At 39.6% G+C, this 27850-nt stretch overlaps 1 protein-coding gene across 8 annotated transcripts; it reads right to left on the reverse strand.

Moving 5' to 3' along the window:
- Window positions 1–1762: 1762 nt before the first annotated feature.
- DNAJB14 (DnaJ heat shock protein family (Hsp40) member B14) lies at window positions 1763–27436 on the reverse strand. Of its 8 annotated transcripts, XM_074823159.1 has the most exons (12): window positions 27066–27140; window positions 25978–26115; window positions 25571–25698; window positions 25058–25188; window positions 24502–24583; window positions 20986–21160; window positions 10962–11107; window positions 7752–7937; window positions 7260–7354; window positions 6454–6563; window positions 5071–5243; window positions 1763–2331 (listed from the first exon to the last, which is right to left on the reverse strand). In XM_074823159.1, the coding sequence occupies exons 5-12, from the start codon at window positions 24545–24547 to the stop codon at window positions 2207–2209; spliced, it is 1056 nt and encodes a 351-aa protein (XP_074679260.1). In that variant the 5' UTR covers window positions 24548–24583; window positions 25058–25188; window positions 25571–25698; window positions 25978–26115; window positions 27066–27140; the 3' UTR covers window positions 1763–2206. The 8 variants fall into 8 exon arrangements, 7 of the variants coding, with proteins under 7 accessions (XP_074679260.1, XP_074679261.1, XP_074679262.1 ...); XM_074823160.1 differs by lacking the exon at window positions 25978–26115 and having other exon boundaries at window positions 27066–27146; XM_074823161.1 differs by lacking the exons at window positions 25571–25698; window positions 25978–26115 and having other exon boundaries at window positions 27066–27202.
- Between the last annotated feature and the right edge of the window lie 414 nt (window positions 27437–27850).

The raw sequence follows: 27850 nt of genomic DNA on the forward strand, positions 1-27850 counted from the left end.
CTCAGCTGCAGCAGAAGTAACTGCAGGGCAGACGTAACCCATCTGATTATTATAAGCAGCTTTGCTAAGATCATCTCTTCGCTCTGACTTCACTGTTCTCATATTTGATAAATCCGTTATATGTCCTTTTTCCTCTTAACTAAAAGATCACCTGCAAGCTCAGACTCATTTGTGAATGGGAAGGCCCGAGTACTTGTTAAAGCCTTTGGAACATTTTTCTTCTATTAAGAAGACACAGGAGTACCAATATGTACTTTGATAGTTTGTTTTCATTAGTATAATTACAATACATTCTGGACAGTTACAAAATCTAGGGAATCACGTTTTCTCCATAATTTCTGTTGCAAACTTCCAACATTTGGGTGCCTTTCCATTACTTCTGCACACTTTTCCTATAATCTTAGTAAGGACATCCAGTACAGCAACCCTGTTTGGGTTTTTTTGTTTCATCAGCTTTTAGTTCTGCTTTGTGACTCAGGCTTTGATGTCCACCTTGAATGCTGGTTCAGCTGCTTAGTTAAAAGCCTGCAGCTAGTCTCTCTCATGTTACACCAGTTCAACAGAGGACACTTCCAGTGGGACAGTTTAGAAAAGGTACATATGCAAAATGATTTCTGGGTCACTTAGAGCAATAGCATTTAACGTATCTCTAAAGTCAAATCCTGCTCTAGATCAGAATGAATCCAATGAAGTCAGTCAAGTATTTAAACATTCAATTTAGGAGGAGAATTTGGCTCCACATAAACTGATAGCATTGTTCAAAGATAAATGTTTTCTCAAACAGAAAATACTGCCCTTATTATGACACGCCTGGCATTCTCAAATACAGGAAACATTCTTCTGCATAGCACTGTTAAAATGTAAAAACATCAGCTACTGAACCTAAAAACATTTTCAACCCACTTTTGATAAACTTTTAAGTACATTGTACTTAGCTGCTTCAAAACACCTCTTTGCATCAGCAGGTGTGGCTACATATGGTTTCCACCTCCAGGCCACTGAGTTACATGACCTTGAATGTAGGAGCTGAACAGTACATTTGCTCATTTCTAGAAAGTACAGTCCAGCGACATTCTGGTCCAGAAAAATGCATGCTCTACCCCTTCTGCCCTGGGACAAGTGATACGGCTCTGACCATAGGAACATACTGCAAAGTAGCAAAGCATTTAAACAGTTGGCAAAAGCGTTGAAAGGCACATAGCTTGTCCTTAGCAATATTTCCCTGTTCCACTTGTGGTGCCCATTGAGGAATCACTGTTGGGACCTAGCTTGAAATAAAAAATAGCAAGAAAATGGAAGCCTGCCAGGAAAAAAAATTAGGTTGCCTTTTTTTTCCCCTTTAGCTTTAAGATCTTACTATTGCATGTTTTCCTCCACCTTTCCAGTGAAAATTAAGGAAGGATGCATGTTAACCATACGCATGGACTTACTACTACTGGAATACCAAATGGTAGAGTTGCTGTAAACTGTTTCAAGTACTAAAAGCAATGCTTATAATGGTCTGTACAGCATTTGCAAATGTTTACTTTGAAAAGAGATTAGTGTAGTTCTTTGTTTTCTCAGCATTGCTTAGAAATGCTAAAAAACTACAACAGCTAACTGCTACTCTACACAAGATCAATATACCCCAACAGATATTTAGGAATATATGCCATTATATTTAAAAATACCAAGTTCCTCTAAGCTGGTAAACCTAGAAGATTTTACATAGAGATAAAATATTAAAAATTCTTGTTTAAACTCCACACACTTGACATCTGAATAAGAGTGATGTAATCATACTATTTATTCCATCGGTGAGACAAAATGTTGTATGGAACTAAATTTCTGAGATTTTTAAATAGAAAGTCATTTAACTCGTATATACACAAAGTGTTCTTTCCACAGATATTTACATGGCAAATATGTTAGAGGAGAACCACTATGACTAAGTCTCTACAAGTATAGCATCCTTTCTGAGTTATTCTCTCTGCTGAAAGAATTCACAGAAGCTTTGAAGTAAAATCTAGACAATTAAAGTTACCTATATTTCACAGTAGGTAAAGAAGCCATTAAATGATATTTCAGCATAAGGTTTCTGGAAACAGCTACACAGTAGAGTTTTACATCCACCCCTCTTTTCCAGCATTCATGGTGAAACTAAATCTCTTCTTAATTTACAAGAGAGATAACGGCATACGTAAAGATGAATGTGTATAACTGTAGTTCATCCTCCTCGATAGAGGCTGGTCAGCCGTTCTAGTTCTTTGCAGTTGTCCATGGGCATGGAGTCTGCTTTCTTTCGGAGACGGTCATCTCGATATACTTTTGCTACATAAAGTAAGTCTGTTTCTTTAAGGAAAAAAGAGAAAAGATTTTTCAGGTTAAAACCGGAATACTTTGCACATCATACCTTCCTTCTCAGAGATGTACAAAACACCTCAGATTTAATCCTCACCCATTTTTCCTTCTGTTCATTCTAATTACCCACAGACACCACCTAAAGAGTACTGCTACAGTTTCCCTTTGCTGGATCTTCACAAGCATTTCATCTTTTTGAGCAGGGAAAGTTCTAACAGTCTTACAGCACCCTCATATTTCATACAGCAGTACCCGATTAAAAAATACCAAACAAAAATCCCGTACTACTTCCATCAGACTTCATTAAACAATACAAATATAGACCACACTCAATGATCCTGCACATAACTGACAGCTCCAGTGTCTTGTCTGTGCCCAAAAATCCATTGTGAAGGTGAAGCCCATTACTTCAACTGATGCTGCTTCAGAGTGCCAGTGTTCAGAGGTATTAATAAAAGAGCTCTCTGTTTTATACTGGTGTTCAATAGCTTGACATTGCTGAGCATTTTAATTCTATAAAATCTTTTTCATCCCTTCAACTCAAAATGGATTAGCAAGGCATTCTTAAATGTCAATCAACGCTGGAAAGATTTTAACTGTCAAGGAGATAGAACACACAACAGGTATTTTAAATTCGTAAAACCACAAAATCAGCTATTTCTATAAATAGAGAAATTCTATTAGGCCGCTTACTCAAAATCAATTTGGGTAGTTTTCACAGCCTGATAAATTGCAAATAGCAAACAACATGACAGTCACCACCTTCAGGTTATTTTTCTTCTTTATACTAGGGTCGTATGTTTCTGTAGTCATCACATTTTCCCCAGTAAACATGTACATACAGAAGCATGGGCCTCTGCATTGTCCAGGACTCTCTTCATGCTTAAAAAGTAAGCATGTCAAGAATAAATGCTGAAAAATGGGAAAGGTATTCTTTCTCCTCTTTCCCTCCCCAGGTGGAAATTGCATAGCAACTATACCATTTCAAAGATATTTAGACAGTAAATACATTACAGGAAGCACAAATATAACATGCTAGTAAATCTACGTGTAATGTCTAAGTCAATAAAAGCAAACTATCCTTCCAGATCTACACTCTGTTGAAAAAATGTACAAATAATATGTCCTCTTTTTACTGTGCTGGATTATATCTCGTCTTTAAATTTTTGTTAACAACCACCTCTCATTTTTCTAAACTATTTTATTATAAGATTACTGATCATTCATCTAGCAACCACTTGCAGATGAAAAATTAAGTATTCATTTCCCAAAGAGTGAACATATTCAAACATTTCAAGATCAAAGAACAATCTACTTGGAAAAATACAAAAGTTTTTGATATTTGCTTATGAATTATAACCAGAAGTTCTCTCATGATTTCCTGTGTTTGAAAAACCTGGAAAAAAACCATTCTGATCAAATCTAGTAGTCTGAGCAACAATCTGAAAGTCTTCCCCCAAAGCACTGGTGTTTTTCTTGCATACATATGACCCATCAGCACAGTTTTCTGCCCACAGGTCTTTCCTGTGGGCAATCTCTAAAACTGTAGTGATTTACTTGTGCATAAGCAATGTGTACTCACAAATAAGGAGCATAAAGCCTCCAGGAAGCATCGGGCCTGCTATACATGGGCAATGCCATTTGTATTTGTATACATACAGGCCAACTGTAATAAATCCCTGCAGTCCTGTTCAGACATTTGACTAGCTGTGATGCTGGGCTGTCTTTTACAAGTGAGAGAAACTAAGGGGCCATCTCAGCTGAAAGGCTTGGCATCACTGGGCTGCAGAGAGTGAAGCTGTGCAGGAACACATGATTTCACTCAAAGAAGAGCACTCTGTTTGCTTCTGGTCAGTTTACTGACAGTTCATGAACAAATTATTTATCCAGTAAGCTATTACTGAAGTTTGCCAGCTGAAAAGTTTCAACACTGATGTCATTTCAGCAGTGCTGTTCTCACAGAGCATGAAAGGCTGATGAAATGGTCATGGATAATAGAGTAATGGGTTCAAACTGATGATGATTTGGAGATGACTGATGCTATTCAGTATTCTTATGCTTTAACGTTAAATTCTAGGCTTCTTAAAGAAAATAGCTCCTTGTATAATATTAAATTAGATTGGAAAAATAGAGAGTAAGCTAAAAAAAACCCCCTGTTTTTAAGGTCTGATATAGCCAAGGTACCAAGTCCAGGGAGAAAAAATATTCAGCACTGGCAAAAGATTAAGCAATGATTTACAGCTTATGATGTTTTACAGGACATGCTGCATGTCCTTGGTCACCTGGAAAAGCAGTGTTTGTATGTACTGTGGTCTGAGGCAGATTATTTTCTTCCTTCTCTGGAAACATCTATGTAAGCTTTTGGTTTATTTATTTATATAAAAGCACCTACGGAAATGAGATATTGCCATGATAAAATAATGTGGAAGAGATTTCTTAGCTTTCATCCTTAACTTAGAGCAATTTTTTTCTCATTATCAATTCACTGTAGTCTTTAATTTTCTGAGAAATGGTCACAGATAAAAATTGCAGATTTGCAGATGATTGTTAGGTCACTGAGTAAAACACAGAAATTGATGCTGGGGACACTTTTAGAAGTCACTACAGAACCTTACACTTGCTTTTCTCATTCAGCTATTTTAATAATAAAAGCACTTAGTTCTTGCCTGAGGCAATCTTTTTTCATAGTAATGCATGCTTTCATGAAATTACATGTATTACCAAACTTACTTTGTTGCCTCTCCTTCCAACAGTTATTACGAATGTTGGACACATAATCCTCTTCCACGCTCTTTTCCACCTTCTGTAGTGACACTCCTTTGTATTCATTTCTAAAGTCCTTGTTGACATAATAAACAACATGCAAGTTTTCTGTCTGCATTTTTATGGTTTGCCCTGTACTTCTGCAAAAAAGAGAAGAGAGATACTAGGTATTTTTTTGATTTTTTTTTTTACACCAAAATACACTTTTAAAAATTTTGCTATTACAGAAGAACAGCGCCTTACTGAATTTGCCATTTCAAGACAAGTAATGAAATGAATGGCTGTATAATCTTCCAGTGAATAAAATTACTACATTTACCTGAACATTAAACTTCTGATGCTTAAACCCTTGATCTCAAAAAACCCCCCACTTTATTAAGACACTTGTTTCATACCTCTTTAGGCAAATATAAGCTTTGGTAGTAGAAAATTACATTAAAACTCAACAGAAAGAAAAACAGGTCACTATTCTGTAGCAACCCAGTACAGGCATCTCCATTCTAAAGTGTTTTCTGTCAGCCCTGACAAATGCATTTCCTGCTGGCGTTCTGCAGATTAAAAACCAAAGATTGGGCGCAAACATTCTGGCAGAGAAGTGCTTATAAGCATCACAACAGCTTAGCTGCAGAAGGGAAAAACACACGCAGGAAATAAAGAACTCTGAAAAATAAGAGAGGAGAAAATAAACCTTTCTATTGTGGGGCTGAGAGCTCTGCAAGGAACTAAGGACCTTTAAAACAGTTGTGGTGAGTGGGCTAAGTCTACTAGCTAGCTGCATGCTTGATTGAAGTTATTTATTTCCTTCAAGGAAAAAAGGTTTATATATCCTACTGTACAAAACAGGTAAGTTTCACAAGTAGAATTCTTCGCAAGAAAATGAAGATAAACTATTTTACCATCATGTAGAATGAAGCAGAGAATTTCCCCAGCCCTCATCTAGTTCAAAACTTAAATAAGGATGAGAAAGTTGCTTTCAAGTACATTACTTGCTACAAGCACAGATGACCCCTAAATATAATGCCTTAACAGGTTTCAGGATTCGATTAAGTATGTTGGAGCTGCAAACGCCTTTGCAAGATGTTACATTGCATGGACCCACTGTCTTGTATTAGAAGACCTCCAAAACTCCAGGTATTGCTGACCTCTTTCCTCCATTACATTCTCACAGCATGTTCTTAGTACCCAATTTCCAAGTTTTGTTCTGCTTCGTCTACACCTTCCTTCCCTTTCCTCACTGTGGGAAATCAAGGACCAACTAATGGAAGGCTCTCTAAAATGCTTCTAAGTGGGAGAGGGTGATTACAATACCCTCCCCTCTGTTTTAAGCTAATGTAAGTGAGCATTACTTACGATCTTGGGTATAAGGCATAAGGAGGGTTAGATACCATCAACTGGCTCAACAAAGAGACAAGGATCAACACAATAATAGGCATCAGCTGAATGAACATAGAGAAACCTCCCTAAGGAAGAAAACAGATTGAGGTATTTCATAAAACAGCATCAAGTAAACAGGTAAATCTGACAAGATTTAATGCTAAGCGTGACTTTCTGCTAAAGCGGCTAGGAAAACTCTAAGTACAAACCTGCAAACACCGTGGTGTTATCTTAACTTTCCAATGCATATACAGTATGCATAGCGTGCTCAAGCTGCAAGAGTCTGTGGGTTAGCATATAGCCACAAGCAATTATGGATGGATAATGAATGGATTCATTTACATTCATTTACAAATGAATGGATTCAGTTACACTGTATGCCATGATTTGTTCTCATCTATACAGTGATATGTAATTATACAGGACTATATATAATTCATATAGATGAATATTGAGCCTTAAGTTCAATTCTTACCTCCGCCCAAATCAATTTTTAAATGTAGACAAGGATTAGTGACCAGAATGAGTGACATATTTAGGCTAATACTACCGGTCACTAGTAGAATAGTGACATACAACAATAGATGTATAAAACCAAGCTATGATCTTCTCAAATTTGCATGTCTATTTACCAATCAGTAAGACTACTACTGCCAAAGTTTTAAAATATGTAACTGGCAAGTACAAATCCATCTCTACAGTACAGAGCTCCTGTACAATCACATCAGTGAAAGTGACCAGCAAATTTCACAATCCATAAAGTCAATGATGCTTAAACATACATCACCCCTCTCTTCCTCCCTCTCATGTCCACTCTGACGGTGCTGATTAGGGTGACTGTAGCCAGCACGACCATTAGAAAATGAATGTACGCTACCTAAGGAAAGAAATATCCATGTTTAAATCATGTAAAAAACCCAACTATTTAGGGGTCAATACAGAAGCAACAACATAAGCATTTAACTTTACTGCACAATGATACATAACTTTAAGATATCTTACAATTTCAAAGTTGTTTAAAATAAATATTTTAAGCTCTAAGACAACTGATTTGTTATTTCATGTACCACAGAATCACCATAGTAAACCCAAAGAACTGAACTCACATTTGGGGGATTTAGCAAGATTTAGGGGAAAAATAAACTGTGATGCAGATTAAAGAGTTGGGGTCGGAGGCAGGTTGGAGTAATTTTACTCTTTTACAATGTCACAAACTCTAATGCCGCTCTGGGCAGTACCACTGTATCCTGATGATTACTGATGTAAACAAATACCTGTTGGAAAGGCCCCTCCAAAAAACATGTTGAACAGATCCTCTGGAGTAATATCTGCCTCACAGCCTCTACGGAAGTTGAATCTACCGTTGCTAGGGTGATTGCATGTTTGCTCTTCACTGCCTGTAAGGTCATACTGCTTTCGTTTTTCTGGATTACTCAACACAGCATATGCATTTCCGATTTCTGAAGCAAGAAATAAAAGACAACTTCCATAAATGAAAGATAAGAGCTATTCCAGCATGAAAATTGCAATTTCAAAGTCAGTAATAGGCAGCAAATGATGTCCTTTACTGTATGTTACACATCCACTACAGTAGAACAATGTCCAGAACCATCTCTACTTTTCTTAGCACAGCTTCCACAAAGTTTCCCACCAACACTATTCAAGGCTTTTTATCTTGTTAAACTAGGCAGAAGTCAGGAGAGCTTTTTTTCTTTTTCCAGGGGAACACCTACACCTGTGGAAATGGTCTCTCTCACTGCAATTACAAAAAAGGCATCACGCATTGCTGAGTAATTGCAAAGTTCAGTTTACTCTAGCAGCCTAGCTTAAAAACATCGTAGACTCGGTAGGTTTTCTTTGGTTTCATTTGATAAGTGGCAACTTCTCTGAATGCATCAACTTTATTGTAAAAGAGCATGAATGTATTTTTCTATATGCTTCTTAAGATATTTTATGGATTACATTAATAACGCAAAGTTTTGCATGACATAACATTAAGAGTACAACATGTGTGCATGACAGGAACATGCATGTTCCTAAGGTTCTCAATATGACCTCAATCTTTGGAGTGCCTGGCCTAGATGGTTGTCCCTGTTCACACTACATTATCACAAATGAACAACTTCAATTTTGACAGTAGAAAGGGAAAACTGAATTAGGTGAGCATGGAAAGAATCAGTGTGAAAAAACACAAGCTCTGCTGACTTTACAAGCTTTAACCCTAGTTGCTGTGCACAGGCATACAGCTCTTGCAGACTAAAGGAAAATTTCTGTTGGCACTCGATGGAACAACCTTCACTCAGTTGTATCTTCATTAAACCCTTTCTGCTTTCCTTTCTCCTCTCTCCTCCAGGCTTCTCCAACAAAAGGCTTCTTTTGCAGCCAACCAACACAAGGCACAGTGATTATGCTTTTCAGTGTCGGAAAGCCATCAGTCATCAAAAGTTCGCGAAAGGTGCAACACTATAACCTCAACACAGGCAAATTAGACTATGGCTTTGTATAATTAATGTTTTCAACATTATCCGATCTAAAGGAAGTTAATGAGTCTTAGCTATGTGCCTTTTAAGATGCCCTTAGAAATAATCATTAGTAATTCCTTTAAGTGGAGGAGAAAACCCAAAGAAACGAAGCCTGGCGATTTGCACTGAGAGCATGAATGCACTACTGGCACCAAATATTGCTACAAGGTTCCTCTGTTACTCAGCATGAGGATAAAAATGGTAGCAAAAATTTAGATTTTCCCAACAATTAAGAACGTAGAGAGACATAATTCAGGTGACTGCACTTAAAATGAAGACACCATACTGTCATGGTATGGTCAGCAATCTTTTTTGACTATTTGTTATTTGCTTTTGATTATTTGATGCTAATTCGGAACAGATTTGATTCAAATATAATTTTAAAAAAAGACATAAAAAATTAAGAAAACTGCTCAAAACTTTCAAAGGAAAGATTTTTTTTATGAAATTGGTAAAAGAGATTCTGAGAGATTAAAAGTGATTATATTTGCACAAACTTTTTAATCTAAAATATAACCTCAGGGAGACTGCTAAATTAGTACTAGGCAGCTCAAGATCTAAGTAAGTACCTTGCCTAACATCAAACTCAATTCTGTTTTCTAATGTGACCTTTCCTTAAAATAAAGCATTTAATGAAATAATAGCTATTATTATAAAACTCCTTTTCTCAGCTGAATGTTAGAAACTCATCAGACACTTTTAAAGGCAAACTAAATCATAAATTTACTCAGCCATACAAAAAGATTACAATTTCAATGCAAGAAAAATGCTAGATGTCATTAAATAATTTTTAGACAAGATTTCTCTTTTCATTTACTCATCTAGTTAAGAACCAGAAAGTGAAATTAAGCTGAAGAAATCAAACTTGTACAAAGTGTTGATGTTAAATAAAAGATTAAATAATAAACTGATTTCTAACATTTTAAAGATTATTTAAAATGCTATTAACAAGGAAGAATTATTTTATTCATAGGGCTGGAGACAATTTTATAAGAATAATATCTCTTTTAGCTAAAGGCATCACATAGCTGTGTTAACATAATCATTAGCAATCAACTGTCCTGCTATGTTCTATCTACTTTTCATCTGGAATTATTAATATATTATTATAATTACCCCTTAAATTCTGCATCAGAAGTCTTGCTCAGGACTTTTTTTTTTTCTTTTTTTCCCTCCCCCAAGTTAAGAGTTTTATCCAATTGATTTTTCAAATGTCTGCATGTGAACCTCACACCAGAAAAAAATGAAAAGGATGTACCGCAATCAGATGGTTTACTTATGCATGATCATTTCTTACAGCTTCACGTTTTTCTTCATCTGTTTCTGAGAGGAAAGTGCAGTTTTTCTTTAAAAAGCTTCTCCTTAACAATTTCCCTTGTGCAGGGCTAAGCTTGGCAGCCTTAGATCAGGTCAAGTCAGACTGTTAATTTTACCTAAGAAATGGTCGAAAGCCACTAATAATAAGGCCATGTTTGAACCCAAGTGTTTTTGTGTGGAAAATGTTGTAACACTACGCAAATACGAGGAATTATAAGGAAAAGGTAACTTAGCATGGCATGTGATTCAGTAAAAAAATCCAAAGTATCACTTTGTTTTTTTCCAAGCTCAAGTATAGTAAAGATTCAAGACAGTAAGATTCAATTGACTACATTAAGTCAACAACAGTAAAAAAGTGCAACTGGGTTTCACAGATTGCGTATTCACTCCCTGTACCCAAAAATTACCGTCAATCCTCTGAAACCAAACCCTACTGCAAAAGTCCACATTATTTATACTTCTAGGTATATGTTAAGATAATAAAGGTCAAATATGTTCTTGAATAAAAGTGTCAGTTTAATATTAGCTAGAACACCATACTGATCATTCTGTAAAAAGACAAGTGACCAGAAAGACAAGATGAATTTCTTTTAATCTGACAAAGTTTAATCATAAAAGAAATTTTAAGTAAAAATGATATTTTACTTTTAAAAGCCTCTGTTGCTCCAGGTGCATGGTTTTTGTCTGGGTGGAATTTTAAAGCTAGTTTTCTATAAGCCTTCTTTAGGTCTTCTTCACCTGCATCCTTTGACACCCCAAGGACTTCGTAATAGTTTTTACATTTTTTTATACTGCAAAAGAAAATGAAGTAAATGTTGTAAACAAAAGATGCAAAAATAGTACGTTAGAACACAGCTGCAAATGAGGTAATACATTGCACTGATGCAATACATCTCTTGCTTTCAATATAACATATAAAAAAAAAATCCACTCTAGAAACAAAGAATGTCATTTTTCATAACTCACTATTGAGCACAGTAAACTACTGTACTCAAAATTACTTACTACGTGCATTTATTTTGCTACTACTACTACTGAACTACTACAGTTATAAGAAAAGGTTTCAGTTTGCAATTACTGTAGCATCTCCTTATCCCCAATTATATGAATATTACTGTTAAAATGAAGATACCAAATTTACTTCACAGAGCTAGTGGGTAGGAAGGCCTGTTTTGACTCTCAACAGAAATGCACTTTGGTATGCATGATATAAGACAAAACATACAATACCTCCCTTTCTCCAAACAAAAGCCAAGTCATAACATCATTCAAGCATTCACTTTTCAGGGAAATAAGGCATGTGAGAATACCTCTGCTGCTGGGAATGCACCTGGATCTTAACAAACCTTCTGTAAGTGTTTAATTCAAAGAAACAGTAACAGATCCAGCAATTACAGATTCAGTTCATCTCATATGTTCAATGTAGCATTTTTTTAAAATGCTGAAAACTCAGAAATACTCCTCCTGTAGGCCGTCTCACCCAGACAGGAAAAGCAAAATCTGGAAATGATGTAATGATTTGGTACGCTTTATAATATCCAGAAGAGAGAAAGAGCAGTTACAGAGGACAGAGAGAACATTAATTCTATGTGGGCAGGAAAAACTGACCAAACCAATAAATACACCTTAAAATCAAACCAAGTTCAGAAACTTAGAAAAATAAGGCTGAATCACAAACTTGTACCGCAGAAATGAGGCACACTGACATTTGGTGCATATGAAAAGAAAAGGGCTGGTCTGAGCAAGAAATAGAAATTACATCCACAAATACTTTAAAAGCTTTGTGTGAGTCTCTTCACACACTTGCAACTGTGTCCTCATTCTCTTAAATGCACAGATTTCTATGGAAATATGGGTTTAGTGTTGCAAAGACGATATACATAGGGCAGCCAAGTGGAAACAAACAGAGGGTAAGCAAGCCTTTGGCATTTTCATGAAAGAAGAATGGGTATCCTGTAATTAAGGGAATGCTAGCATCTGAAGTACAACCATACCATCGTGTGTAGTCCTTCATCGTTCACAGATTGATCAAATCAAGATTCATTTGAGGGATCCTTTTTCCTGTGTTCAAATAACACAAGCTTTTATGGAAGTCTTGGTGTAATGCTCACAAGGGCACTGAATTGAATGCATGCAGGCAACTGCCAACACAAACATCCTGTGAAATAAATATAGCTCATAATATTGAAGTAACATTTAATAAGCTCCAGTTAGGAAGCTGATAAAGCTAACTAAAAAGAACATGGTGAATCCATCATCAAGAAAGAATGGAAAGAAAATACACTGAGAGCACGGTATACGCTACTGACACCAAATATTGCTACAAGGTTCCTCTGTTATTCAGCACGAGCACTGGAAACTTTCGTGTGTTAATTTGTACAAGAAAAAATTTTGGTAGTGTACAGATCCCTTCATCCTTAGCTTTAACACCTGGATTACTTATGAACTCTATCAAGAACAGATAGGTTTATTTAAAAGTGTAACAGTATCAAATTAAGCTTTTATTTCAAGAAATTGCTGTTTCAGCATCCAATCTAAGGTCTTCAGTAATTCAGTATTCAAAAAAAGAAGAACGCAAGAAATGCCAACATGTTCTTCTAACCCCAAAAAACTCACTGCAGTTTCCTCCCATTCACAACGAGTGAAAGTCCCACAGTGGGCAACCCTCATGGGAAAAGCAGGAGTGGTGAGTATCAATCAGAAGACGTTCAGGTCAGCATGTGACCCACCAGCTTCCGACACCACAACCTGCTTAGAACCAGTGCATCAAACCAGAGCTACTTCTTGATGAGACAGAGCAGGGAGAAACCAGCCTTGTAGGTCATATAGCACTTGCCCTCCAAGGGGGTGAAAGCAATCACCCTCCATGCAACAGCTATCCTGAGCCTGGACCACAAATGAGCTATTGTTATTTACCAAGAAACAACTGTTCAGCCAAGGTATAGCACATTTCTATTTTATCTTAGCAAGTCTTTGCTGGTGATTGCTTTGTTAAACGAAGTCTACAAATACACAAGCATCTCTATTCCAACACTCCTGATTTTGTATGAAGCTACAATTTACTGTTTCAAGCACATCTTAGATCACCCTCATACCCTGACCTTAGGCTAAATGGCCAGTCCCAAACAAAGAAGCATTTGTGAATTTGTGACAGCCACCCCTGACTTTTATTGTCCCTTGGTGTTCTTGTCAGGATGGCCACCCTCACAGCAACACTGCCTGAAACAGACTTGTAAGTGATCCTCCAGATTATTTACACTGCCCTCCTGTCTACTGCACAGGATCAATGCTGAGCTACATAACCCCTGTTCACTGTTCAGCCCACTGTGATCTTCAGATCTCAACCAAGTCAGTGCTGGCTCTTCCAAACCTCAGCAGCAAACATAGGCTGCAAGTACTCCGCTGGATAGCCTGAGGAGCACTGCTGCATGTGCCTTCATGGAGAATCGTGTGGAATATGCGTATACATATGGCAATTTTGCAGATTTTAGCACGACTTTGGATTAGGCAGATCAAGCTTTAAAGCTAAAATACATTAAATGATTGTACAAATGCACAGGGGCCAAAAACCATACCTAAGTCTGGAATTCTCAGCAATGAGCTTGTGCTATGAAGCCGTTGCTACACCCTGCCATTACACAACAGTTTTATACCACTGCTTTGCCAGTTCAAGGCAAAAAGCATCTGGACTGTGAGTAGCTAGCATCTAGTTAATCCCAGGGAGGGAGTTAGTGACTTCTGCCAGAGGTCCCTTACTGAGCACAATCCAGGGCAATCATTACAGGGATTACCCTGAGGGGAGAAAAACAGGCCCAGTTTTACCCCCCTCAGCAAAGTCATGTGAGTTTTACACCAAAACTTGTACTGCAGCAGCTTTGCACTGGGGACGATGGGACATGCAAAGATGATTAGGTGCTTTCCAATTAAACACAATTATCAGTGTTTGTAGTGCACTCCTGAGAGGCAACACTGTAATCCATCACAAACTCAACCTCATAAATCCGTTTATAGCAGGACAAACTGTACAGGATCACCAGGACAATCCACTGGATCCTCAGGTCATACACACGCTGTGCAATCACCAGGCTTCTCCCTGCTGGGAGTACACAGCCCACCCCACCAGGGCCTGACATACCACATCCCTCCTCCACCTTAAAGAGGTGGGGATCATGGGCTTTGCACAGAGACTCTCCAACTCTTAAGTCCTCTTCCCCCAAACTGCCACCGTCCTGATGAGAAATTTCTCTCCAGCTTGCTGGGAGCTGTTGGAAGCCATAGCCAACCTGATCCTTGTCCCTCAGCAGAAGCAGGCCTTTTGGGACATATTCCTTACCCCTTGTCTCTACTGGACTGATGCCTGACAATCCTCACTCTGCCTGAATCCTTCATCTGGAGCCTTCAACTGTCCTGTGGAGATTTGTCACGGGAGGGCAGATGGACAGAAGGAACCATCCCCTTCCCACTTGTCTCCTATTGCAGGCCACACAACACTGGCCAGCAGAAGCTGGGAAAAAATAAGAGTAAAGCCAGTGGTTTTGGAAAAGACCGATCACTGATGCTACTTATGGCTTTTAACCACATCTGAAACCCCTGTCCTGCAGCACTCTCAGCATGAACAACTAACTTTCTGAAAGATGCATTTCAAATTGTTGTTTGGTTGGTTTTGCTACACTTAAGGCACTTTAGTCTCTAGTGACAATTTTCTTGCATATGTAAACTCTATATAGATGTTTCTTTTTAAAATTGCAACTTATATATCACTTGCTTATGGACTGCCTCTTTGGTATTGAATTGAGAGTTTTTCATTGTTTATTTCTGGCTTATTTAAAATTCGGTGCTTTCAATGTTAATTTGTTTGGGGTTTAGGTTTTTTTTAATTGCTTTTTGTGTTTTTTGGTTGGATCACTTCTGTATCTGAATTACTATCAAATTATTTCTGTTGTTTAGCTAATTACTGTCCTTGCTGAATTGTTAGTCCCCTGCCAGCACTGTCCTTTGTTAACAGATTTGCTGGCTGATTTAGGAGTGCACATTGCTGGATGTTCCTGAAATAATATGTGTCTTTTAGAGAATAGACTTCTCAAACACTCTGAGGGCAAGCGATGGCCTACATTCATCCACAATCTGTTGACAGAGGTATCTCATCATGACTTGCAAAGCTCCACCATCCCAGCTTGCAGCTGACAAGCCACCTGCAGTAGAACTGGTCAACCAGCTTCAAACTGCACCAACAGCCAATTCTGCCTGACACTGGGCTCCCCTCTGTGCTCAGATGGCTGAAGGCAAAGGAAGCCCTTCAGGTCCTGAAATGTCTGCTCTCACCTGCAGAAACTCTGGGGCTACCACCACCAGTTCTCCTGTGACTACGAAATGATGTGATCCTACTGCTGTGATCCTACTGCTGTGCTTCTTGTTTCACTTTTCAAATCTACAATTCAGATTAGGGCAGCATGAACAGCTTTTATCAGGTTAACAAAACCTATCAGAGATGCTTCCATTTCTGTATCAAATACCTGTAGTGATCCATAATCATGAAGCTTTGAGTATGACTAGGTAATTCAGAGAGTCTGTCTACATGCACAGGGACAACTCAAAAGACAAATAATTCGACCGCAATCTCCAAAAGCTTGCAATAGGAGCCACAATTATGGCTCCCCTTGGTAATTTAAACTGAGCAGCAGAGTGAGCAGCAATGTGAATGTTAGCAACAAAGAACTGAGCAAGAAACTACACTGACTTTTGATCCCAGAGCTGATCAGAAAAGCACAGTAAAATGCAGACCGATTTCTACATAGGTCAAGTTTCCAATGATGCCAGAGGGCCTGATGCAAATGGCACCTTGCAGCTGAATTGAGAATGTGTCAGTCACAGTTTGGATGACATAAGTGTGGTCTGCAAGAAGTGCTCTAGATTGGGAATAGAAGGTCACAGTATTGTCAACGAACTCAACCTAGTACCAGCATACCCCTAGTTTCTGAAATGAATACACCAGAAGTTTCAGATCTCTGGTTTACTGACAGATTCAAGAACACATTAGGGTGCTTGTCTTAGTACCTTGCTCTTGGATGTACCTGTCAGTTAGTTTCTCCTGTATTACATGAAATATTCAAGGCTGTGTTTACATCAGCATACTTTTCTCCAGATTTTGTTTAAGCTTTTATTTTAGCTATAAAAAGTGCAGATTAAAGGCAGAAGCTTTCTGACAAAGTCCACCATATCTTCTGTGCCACTTTTCCATGATAGGCTCTGTGACTCAACTTTTTCAACCATTCAGCTGGATATTTCAACAGTTCACAGTAGTTCTAGCAGCCTAATTAAAGGCATGCCCTGATTTCTTTGCTTTGTTTTTTTTTTTTCCACTTTAGCACATGTTGATTGCTCTTATTATTCCACTTTCAGTTAATTATCTTCTTGACCCCATGTTAAAAAAGTAATGATATATCTCTTTTTGCTGAATTCGCACAAGTCTCAGCAGAAAGCCTGGAAAAAGTCAGACAACTTACATTCCTTCTAGTTTGATCCATGAAACGTGTAAGGGCAATTTTTTGATTCATTCCATGAATTCAAATCAAGTCGCTGATCATTCTCAACCACTACTGGATGACTTTTAATCCTGCCTTGCAAGATTCCTACAGAACTCATGCCTCTATTGGTTTATTTTGGTTCTAGCTCAAAGATCCAAATACAAAATTTCATTATTGTGCTCTCTTCCAAGGGGCATGCACTGGCAGGGCAGGAAAAGCAGTATTCCACCACAGTTTTCACAAGGCAGCAACCCAGCTTTAGCATACTACTAATCATGGCAGTTATCCTTCAGAGGTCAAAAAGATAATATGGAACATAGGGTATGGCTTATTTACAAAAAAAAAAAAAAAAAAAAAGAGACATCAGACACCATACGAATTTTAAGATCATTTGAAGGGAGCCTGTATAAAGTTGTATGACCTATCTCCAAAACTTTTTTTTTTTAAATCATGTAGTAGACAACAGGTAATACAAATTTCACAGCATAAAAAGAAACGTGAAAGATTAACACAAAGCAGACACATGATCTTTTTTTTTTAATTTTACACTAGTCCATAAAACCTTTCCAAAAGGTCTGTACACTTGGTATGATTAGGCAGATATGATGAACGGAATTTCTTTGAAAGTAATTAAGAACTCTTTGATAATGGTAATCCTGATCAGCACTTCTTCAGTTGTTTTTAGTGAACTAGAAGAAAAAAAGGTTTAAATTTTTTTCTTACACAAATGTTTAATTTCTCTATTGCAGCAAAAAAATACCAATAACCGACATCAAACAGTGAAAGAATTTCTTTAAAGCAAAGACCACAGAATCCAAAAGCAAATTCTCTCTTTTTTGTCATCCACACGATTCTCATGCGTTTATCTTAAGCTGACATTGCTCAGACAGTTTTCAATTGCCTAGAGACTTCTAGGGCACTTGTTCTAAAAAGACATAAGTCTACTGTGGGTCCTAACATATTTCTACTAGTCTCCTGTCAATATCTCTGATATGCAGGTCACCTGAAGCGTTAAGGCAACTTGATCCAGCCCTCAATGACAAGATAAGCATCATTAAGAAAAAGGTGCATGTACTACAGATGGTATTTTCAAAGCATTTCAATTCAAAAGTAACAAAGTGCTTTTGAATATCTCAAGCTTCAAACTGTCATGCTGAAATAGTGAGCACTGTTCCCACAAAGAACAGAGCATCACCCAGCGCTTATGCAATCAGTGGAAAGATACTGCATCTTATGCTTCTCCCTGTCGAGCAACATGTTTGCAAGCTCATGTAATGCTCTACAGAAGTGTTACGGTAGCTTGCTAGTGATCAGTGTCCCCTGTGTACGTGGAAAAAATAAAACCAGCAGAGAGGTGCTTGTTTGTACTCATACCTATTCACATTACTGGAGTAACCCTGATGAAAACTAATGCAGTTAAATTAGTTATACTGCTCCAAGCATGTTTTCACTATGCTTCTTACATCTACTGTCACAAGAAAGTTCAATACAGCTGGAACACTCCAGGAACACTAATCAGTGATCCAACTCAAGAGACCTCAGTCAGTCCCCCTGTTCAACAGTTCACTAGAGCTTATAACAAAAGCATTGGAAATATCATGTGTAGTTAAATCAGGAATGCTTTCTCTCAGTCTACATTCATTTGCTAACACAGAAGCAAAAACTCCTAGAGAGAAGAGTACTTGAGGATAACGACCACCTTTCAAGTCATAAGCATATTAAAAAATCAGTTTGGCAGAGTCAAATTCATGGCAAGATTCAGAATTTATTAAAAATTGAAGCTTTTGCTACTTTGTTACCTAAAAGTTTCCTTACAGGAAGAAAAAATTTAGAAATCCAGCATGAAACACTATTTAAAACCACCTCTTTTCACACAGCATTTCTTTAACCAATTCAAAGGTCTGAAAACCATTCCACTGTGGTATGGCAGAAGCATATAGTGGTGACAAGCTCTACCCTCCAAAGAATACCCTCCCCAGAGGGGCACGTTTCATTTAATTGGAAAAGTCTGGGCCCTGACAGAAGCAATAACATATGCAGCCTGTCATGTTTCCAACCAGAAAGCTCATTCTCACTGTGGTCTAAACATGAACTTTCCTTTAGCTATCGTCATTGAATGTGTTGTATTTTTCCATTAAGTTTTAGCCTACTGTTGTAGGCTAATCCTGTTCTTCCTGGCAAGGCACACACATTTTTTAATTCTTAACCACAAATTTTCTAAGTGGTGTGCTGATGTCACTAACTGACAACATGACAAACTTTTCAAAACTTCCAACAAGAACTGGAGACTTGTTCTGTTGATCACTGCACATCTAAACCAAAATTCAGTATCTCTCCAAAGGTTTATAAACTACTACACTGAAGGATGGTAGCATCATTCAAGCTAAGGTCAAGTTACTCTTTTAACAGCTGATTTTTTACAAACAAACAAACATGAACTGTTCTGCAAGCTATTACAATTACTTATTTGCAAAGATCTGGGTAGGTTTTAAAAAACAAAATTTAATATGCATAAAACAGATTGTTGAAATAGGTACTAAGAAGCAGCGCTGCACCAAGATTATCCTCAACGTACAACTTCCATGAATACCCCTAAGGCTGGTTCTGAACTCAACAAACTGGATAAATTTTATCTGGTATCTAGTGAATCCCTTCAAGCAAGCAATACCCAATACCATGAAAGCATGCCAGGGAGAAAAGTTGGCTCTACAACATTATTCTACTCAAGACAAAGTAGGCAACATTCTTTCTGGTAAAACAAACAAACAAACAAAAAGAACTCACAGGGAGCCTGATGTCAAAGCAGACTGCAGCTCAGAAGGGCACGTCACGGGTGAGTGAATACTGGCAGTAATACAGCCTTCCTTGTAGCAGCTTTCTGAGAATGTGCTACATGTCTTAATTTGATCTAAGACTCATTTTACAGAGGACTTCTTTCTGGATATTTTGTCTCATGCACGTGTGCATGCACACACACATTTTACGTTCATTTTAACAGCTAATACTTCAAGGTGGCCAAAAATGTACACGCTTAGATGTGTCATGAAAGGCAGTAACAGTAATTAAGCAGAGATGATGGTAAATGAAAAGTGCTACTAAATAGCAACACCAAGAGGATAACCATGCCAAAGTTGCTGCTGTCTACCTGCCTGAATGCAGAGCTGCTGTATCAACAAAGAAAAGATACTTTTTCCTCACTGTTAGCACAGCTGAACAGATAATATCAACAGCAACGTACATTTCACACACACCAAAAAAAAAAAAACCAACAACCCAAAACCAAAAAACAATCACACACAGATTTCTGTTTTGAGCAACAGTTCATCCAATCTACACAAACTAGGAAACAAGGGCCCCTTGATTTCTCTTATTTGAGCTCCTTCGAAAATACCTGGGCTAGGCTTATCTGAAAATACAGGTGGGTTTTTGAGGTGTGTAATTTTAGAGTGGCTGTATCCATATTTCTTTAGCAGAAATCAGAGCACATATTAAACAATGTTTTTCTCACTCCTACAGTCAACAAGTGTGTAATTATAACCTGACTTAAGCGTTACTCGCCTCAAAAGGACATTTTTATTGATCTTTGTTTCTTTTTGCACAACCCCCTTTCCTAGTGTCATCCCATCTTAATACTATCATGCTACACGAAGTCCAGAAAGAGTTTATTATGCAACTATGTGCTTCAGTGCTTCTCAGATACCTGTACTTCCAGAACAAAACAGTTTTAACACTGGTCTAAGACCAGTCTGTACAGCAAGATTAGCTTGAAAATAAACTTCAGGAGTGAGAATATATCTTGAGTACAAAAATATTTAAGAATAGAAACACTGTCCTGCAAGTTGTACTATAGAATTTTCATCACCTCCTCTATCTACTATGAGATCTACCTGTTTTGAGCATTATTTCCACATAAAGTAACCTTGATGGTTTAAAAAGAGTATCGTCTTTCTCACAGAAAGTGACAGCATCTCATACTGTGATTAAACACAGCAAAACTCTCCTCTTCCTTTTAGTCACAGTTCAGTACAACTAACCCCTCTCAGCTAACCTTGAATTTTCTGTTGCTTCTTTAGATGCTAGAGCTGAAAGCACAAGTACAGAATACACAGAACAAAAAGCAGTGACGTATTTAAGCAAGGCCATACCTGAATACTCCTTCCATTTGGTCTTTGGTGTAGCCTTTTCCACTTTCACCTGCAGCAGATGCATTGCTCTCCTTTGTGCTATTGGGCTTACTTTGATCATTGCTACTGGTTGGTTTTCGGCAGTAAGCGCCTCCCCCAGCAGTACTTCCATTCTTCATTATAGCTTCCAACAAAACTATAAAACAACAGTATATCATAGTATCATTATAGACATTAGCAAGTAAGTCGGGCCTCTCAAGTATCTTAAATGGGAGCACCACATTATAAAAGACTAGATGCTACATTCTCCTTCCTTATTGATCACCACTTTATACCACAAATGTTTCTGAAGCCAGTCTGGCAACTCCTTTTTGTGGCAAAACTATGGAAAAGCGTTTCAAAATTAGTGACTGAACTCCCCTCCACTTTTGCCAAGGTAATTTAATACAGGAGAGAATTTGTCCAGGTCCTTCATTTCTAGATGCTTTTTACAGGCACTGAACCCATGCTTTGGGGTGAAAACACCAGAATGCCTGAATAAGCAACTGTAAATCAAAAAGAGGAACTAACCTAACACTCTAAAGAACCTGCAGATTATTCCATACAGAGACCAAGCCCATCTCCAGCACATTTCAGTGCTACAGCACAAACTGATGCTCTATACCCCTTCCAGGTAATACCAGCTGAAATTCAAACTACTGTTAAAATGTCACAAATAAATCGGGACCAGCCCACTACACCCAACTCTTGAGACCTGAACCTTGAAAACCAGCACACTTTTGCTAGATTTTGAAACCCTCTTTCCTTCCATGCTCCAATAGATCTCAAATTTAGCAGTTCTAATAAGTCATCAGACACCAAGTCTTCTTTTGCTTTCTGGATATAAGCCTGTATTTTGGGGGTATCTGTATTAACAATAAATCAGAAACAGAACCATAATAACTTAAGGGACTGCACACAAAGCATAATGTAGATCAAAGATTATTAAATAGTCTATCCTTCCTGAAAAGAGATTCCTTTAGAGCAAGATAGCAAACTACACAGGCCAAATTTGTTACATAAACAACTGAGAGTTAATATCTGCATAAAAAACGACCTTTCCTAAAGAAAAATGCCCCACTCACTGTGAAAGCACATTATAGCTTCTAGAAGCTAGTGAGAAGAATCCTGAAGGATTTTCTCCTAAATATAATTTTAAAATTTCTCCAACTAGCATGGTCTCTCTTAGAGCAGCAGAAAACTGGGATCCTACACATCACAGCTTGCATCTCACAGAAGCACAGGGGAAAAAAAAAACGGAGCTACAACCACTTCCCCAAGATCTGCTTCTTAAAACTCTCCAGTATTTGGTTTTACTTATTAATTCACATATTACCCACTGGCCACAGCAGTGTGAAGTACTGCAGATGAATAGCTACACTCAGCCTGAACAAGAAAGTCAGCTGACTTCAGTGCCAGTTCTGCACTCGTGCCTGCCTCAGCAAGACTCATCAGTTCATCAGATCAGGCTTTTTACCACACAAATAATGAAATGACTAACACTTAACGGTTGGACTCAATGATCTTAAAGGTCCTTTCCAACCTAGATGATTCTATGATTTAGATGCCGAGCTGTATACTGACGGGATGTTTTCACTACAAATGAAATGAGGTTCTTGAAAACAGGAGAGCTATAGTTGCATTGTGGATTATAACTGAAGCACATAACCAAATATTTGCAATAGTTTATCCTAATATCATCCATTATGGCATTTAAAGTTCTGAGGTAAATGAAGTAATAACAACTCCAATGAGGTGACTGTGCCTGCAGGATAAGAACTAATCAAGAATAGAGATTTGAATAGACAGTGCCCTCAGAATGAAGCATTTTCAGTCCAAATGTGCTCCAGACGAGTGATAACAGAAAACAAAATTATTCTTTTTCTATCCTGTGACATTTGATATTTAATAATGGTATCATGTGGAATTCTATCAAACATGTGACCCTGACTTACCCTCTAGAAATAATGCTTACTCAACAGTTTTGCAAATCCTGCCTTTATATTGGTATTGCTCTAGAAATTCCCCATCCCTGCACTAATTTTTGCTTGTGCAGAATCAGTGGTAGCAATAATGGTAGAAACGCAGGTATACACAACAGCTGGCATTTGTAACGCCCAGTGTCTCTTCACAGCAAGTTTAGCTGGTAAGTTTTTTCATTAATTGGTTTAGCTGCACTGTACTTTCAACATTACTCCTTCCTAATCACCTTCTCAGACCTCCCATCCCCATAATGAAGCTGCATTGCTGAGAAGACAATGCAGGACACTTGCCAAAGAAAAAAAAAATAGCAAGACACAACATATACAAACATGCTATTGTTCTATGTTGAAAAAGAAAACTCTACAAAGGGTCTGGGGCCACTGTTTTCTTCAAATAAAAGATACAGTTCAGATATTCAGAAACAACTTTGATTCTTCCATGAACTGCTGGTGGTAAAACTGGCTGTTAGAACTGTAGTACTAACAGGGTATTAAAGAAAACTTTCACTGTGCATCTAGATATTCTAAAACTGGACATACAAGGAACCAAATACTTATTTTGTTAGCAGGTAAGACAACGAATCTTATCTCCAAATGTGTCTGAAGGCTCTCTCGTGTGTACTGTTACCTGCTGCTGAATGAAAGATCCTTGCACCGCATTTGATTCCATTATGCATTGAACATGACCCACACTTTCACTAATGGAAGAACTGTTTAATTCAGAATTCGTACTAATGCAACAGCCTAAAAAACTAAGCTCGCATACTCCTGAAAAGTTTGTCTTTAAAGGCAGCATCAGGAATAGTGCAAGAAAATCTTAAGAAGCACTGAAAAATAAAGTTGCCCTTAACATCATTTTCCGCCTTCAGCTCCAAACAGAATGGCACCTAAGTTTGAAAAGGAGATCTTGTCTTTTGTCGTCTTTAAATCCACTCTTACAAATCTTTTCCAGACAAGCAATTAGTTTCCATTCAGTTGCAAGATGAATCATTAGCAAAAATCATAATCAAACAGTATTTTGAACAGCTGAATTGTAAAACAATTTTCTAACAAGTGACGTCAACATGAACACTGCTACTATGAAGTCATTAGCTAAGTATCATTAAATAAGCACTGACCTTACATTTCACACTAGTAAAGCCTTAAAATAGCACTGCTGCAGTCAGTGAATTTCAGGCAGAAGCTTTGTTTAACAAACTAAACTTCACTGATGACTGAACTAGTGCTGAATGCACTTTAAATGCAAATGTTGCCAAAACCAAACCACACACAGTATTGTTTTAGAGACAATAGTTAAAACCTGCTCTCTGTCCTTTTACAATCAGCTATAACATCAGGAGGAGGGAGCTCCCATCAGTAAAAGATTCAGAGCTACCATTCTCATTGCTTTTATCACTGACAGAACATCATTTGTGAAATGGTGGGCAATTGTTCTCAAAGTGATACTAAAGATACCACCTATGAAGAATCCATTACTTCAGTGAGAAATGGGTACAAACTACCTTCTAATACATACCTGAAGAGAAAATAAGTGAGCACAGTGATAAGTGGGGCTGCACCATACTGTCCTATCACCATATAACCCCAACACATTATGACTGTAAAATAAGAATTTGTGTTAGAACTAAGAGAGCTCACAAAACCTTAACCGTTTCCTTCTCTTCAGTATGTGCTATGACACATTTCTAATTATCTAATGAATTACTATTTATTTTTTCCAAGTGGACCCCCCCTGCTTAATTTATCTAAAAGATGAGACTGAGATAACAAATCAGTTATTTTGTTTGTTCTTAGTGAGTGTAAAATGCCAGTTCTAGTTTATTGCACACCTTCCAGTTCCTGTCCTGAAAAAAGGACATTCTGTGTCCTTGCAGCTTACTGCACTTCTAACAGGGCTATTTAAGTGCCTCAAAAACTTAAAAAACCCCCCACCAAAACAGATAAAAATTCAATGAGTTGGTGTTGTCTTGGGAGGCAATGAGATGAGTTGAAAAGAATTACCAACCTCCACAGCTAGAAAACTGAAGCACAGAGGTATTAGAAGTTTACAGAGTCCCCTAATTTCTAAGTACCTAGTTTAAATCAGGCCTAGGGCCTGATTTTTTTCAGTGGTATTAGGGCATCTGCAATTCTCATTAGCTTCAGATGGAGCTTTAACTGCCCACCAGTTCCACAAATCAGGCCCTTGTTTCAAGCTGAATACCTGAAAAATGAAGCACAAACAATTAGCCATCACTAATGGAAACAGAGTGAAGTGACTTATTTAACATCACAGAGAAATTCTGTGAAGCATTTAGTTTCAGTACACAATTCCCCAAGTTACAGTCCACTACCATAACAAGACCATCATCTTTTCACCAGATCTGTACCTCACTTGTGACACACTTTGCTAATTTCTGCAGTGAATAAGTGTCCTACAGACGATAGCCTAATTAGCCATCTATTTCTCGCACTGAATACTTCACAATGGTGATTTTGTAGTAGCAGTCCTACTTAAAAGAAAAAAACCAACCCAAACACTCAAAACATAAATCAGATGGAGATACCTTTTTTTTTTTTCCCCTGAAAGCTACTGTAACTCTTACCTTGGAGGTATAAGACAGTAATAAGCTATGTGAAGCAGACAAAGCTATTCACTCTCTTTGGTAGACCAACACAGCTTCCACAAACCAGAAGTATTTTCATGCATGTCATCTTCTCAAACCACGGAAATCTAGGGGAATATGGCAAACTTCTGCTTGTTTTTATTTCAGAGAGGTATGTAACATGCCAAGAATATAAACAGTGCCACGTTCTTGATCCAAAGCAATGGTTACCTTCTTTCAGGTGATTTGCCAGCAACATCCATCCTGTCTTGCAGGAGGAAAAAGAAACACACCCCCAAAAAATATATACTATAAAAAAGCACTGATGAGACCTTTGCTTATTGTTTACATATAAAAAGTAGCCAGGGGTTAAGAGAGGCCAGAAAATGTTCACTGAATCCGCTCACCTGACTTAAAGGCTTCACTGCAGAATAAAATACAGTACAGAACACTTCCAGTCAGGATTTCACCCCGAAGTCATGTTCCAAAGACGGTAAATGCTGAGGCCTTTAAGTCAGTACAGAGCACTGAAGTCCTTCCTATTCCTTCCATGGCATAGACCACGTAAGAGAGAACCAGAGGAATGCAACAAGTCACTGCTGCGTTCAAAGGTATTTCTTCTGACACCGTGCAACAGAAAGACTCCAAGACAGGTAACAGCTCTGCATACGCTGAAACCTGACTATTGTTCCTTTTACAAAATAATTTCTAAACACCTTTTGCTAGAAAGAGGCTAATTATTTTCCAAGTTTTAGCACAGAAGCATCTGAAGAGCCCGTTTTAGACATAGGGGGAGCCACCTATCCCGTTTTCTCTGGGAAAGTTAAACCCGTGTGCAATTCCTACGTAGCTACTATACCACCAAAAGGGAAATGAAACCGAGAACGCCCAAACCACAGTTAGAGGATGAAGGGACTGCCCAGTCTGGAACATCAGCTCTTATCGCAAACTGTTAAGAGAGGGGTAATTCACAGTGACAGAAGAGAAGCCAACCCAGTCTGTCTCGGCCTGGGGCCTGAGATACCCTGCTGTTAGTCGGGTCTAAGCCTAGTCCGCATGGCTACGCTAACACCGATGGCTAACGGGCGGGGGCGAAATGTAGGCGAGGAGCCGGGCTGGCCCGGAGCGAACCCCTTCGGCGAGGAGGGAGGTATCGCCTCCCCACCCCACCGCCTGACGCCAGCGGCACGCACTGACGGTGGAAATCCACCTGCCCTCAACGCTCCCCCCGGCCACTTCCATCATCGCTCCAGTCTTTTTTCCCAGCCGGGCCGCGCACACCGCCAGAGCCGCCGGCCCGGGCTGCTTCGGGGGCACCGCCGCGCGGGCGAACGGCCCCCCGGGGCGAGGAGACACCCCCTCCCCCGCCTTCCGCAGGCCCCGCTTCCCCCCTCGTCCCGTCGGGGCCGGGCAGCGGACAAGCGGGAGAGGGGCAGAGGGGCGGCGGCGGCAGGGCCGACGGGGCGCCGGGCGCGGGGAGGGGGCCGGGCTTCACCTCGGGCCGTCTCGGTCGGGTAGAGCTTCTGGGCCTTGCCGAGGAAGCGGAGGGCGCGGTCGCGGTTGCCGGCCTCCAAGGCCTCCCGCGCGATCCCGATGCACTTCTCGGCCTCGTCCCGGTTCCCCTCCATGGGCTTATCCTTCCGCCGCCTCCGCCCGCCGCAGCGCAGAGAGAAGGGGCCTGAAGCCAGAGCGGAGCCGGGCGGGGCAGAGAGGAGCAGAGAGGAGCGGAGCGGAGCGGTCAGGAGGGCGGGCGGGCGGAGGCTGCCCTCACTCCGCAAGGCTCATCCCGCCGCTCCGCTCCGCGCCGGCAGTACCCGCAGCCCCAGCGCGGCGCTCGGTCCCGGCAGCCAGCCCGGCCCGCCGCCTCCTTCCGGGGCGCCGCCGCGCATGCGCCACCGCCCGGGCCCGGGGGCCGCCCCGCCGCCAGCCCCGGGGCTCCGGCCGCTGCCCAGCCGGCAGCGCCTGGCTTGTCCCGGACGGGGCCCCGCCGCCGCCCGGCAGCAGCCCAAGGGAGCCGGCAGCAGCCCGAGAGCGCCGGCTGTCATGGAAAAGTACGGGGCGGGCGGCTGCGCGTTCCCGTTGCCCTGCGGCCCCGCCCGGCCTGCCGGGGCCTTTCTGGAGCCGGGACGGCAGCGAGAGCAGGCCGAGCGTTGTCATTAACACAGCGCATTAACTATGCTTCGAGGTAGTTATTAGCACCTCCTTATAACTGCTCGCTGTAATTAGCGACACCAACGCCCTCCTGCCCAGGACTGTTTTGCTGGGAAGCAGGCAGGTGCT

Source organism: Strix aluco, chromosome 4, assembly GCF_031877795.1.
Source record: "Strix aluco isolate bStrAlu1 chromosome 4, bStrAlu1.hap1, whole genome shotgun sequence".
Classification (NCBI taxonomy): domain Eukaryota; kingdom Metazoa; phylum Chordata; class Aves; order Strigiformes; family Strigidae; genus Strix; species Strix aluco.

What these genes read in the sequence shown, in the direction of transcription:
- DNAJB14 (XM_074823158.1), bottom strand. Translation starts at nt 27,198, where the DNA reads ATGGAGGGGAACCGGGACGAGGCCGAGAAGTGCATCGGGATCGCGCGG. An exon ending in CAAATGGAAGGAGTATTCAG is followed by an intron (nt 11,108 to 20,985) that starts GTATGGCCTTGC and finishes TTTCTTTTGCAG; the next exon opens with TATAAAAAAATGTAAAAACT. An exon ending in TGGAGGGGCCTTTCCAACAG is followed by an intron (nt 7,355 to 7,751) that starts GTATTTGTTTAC and finishes TTCTTTCCTTAG; the next exon opens with GTAGCGTACATTCATTTTCT.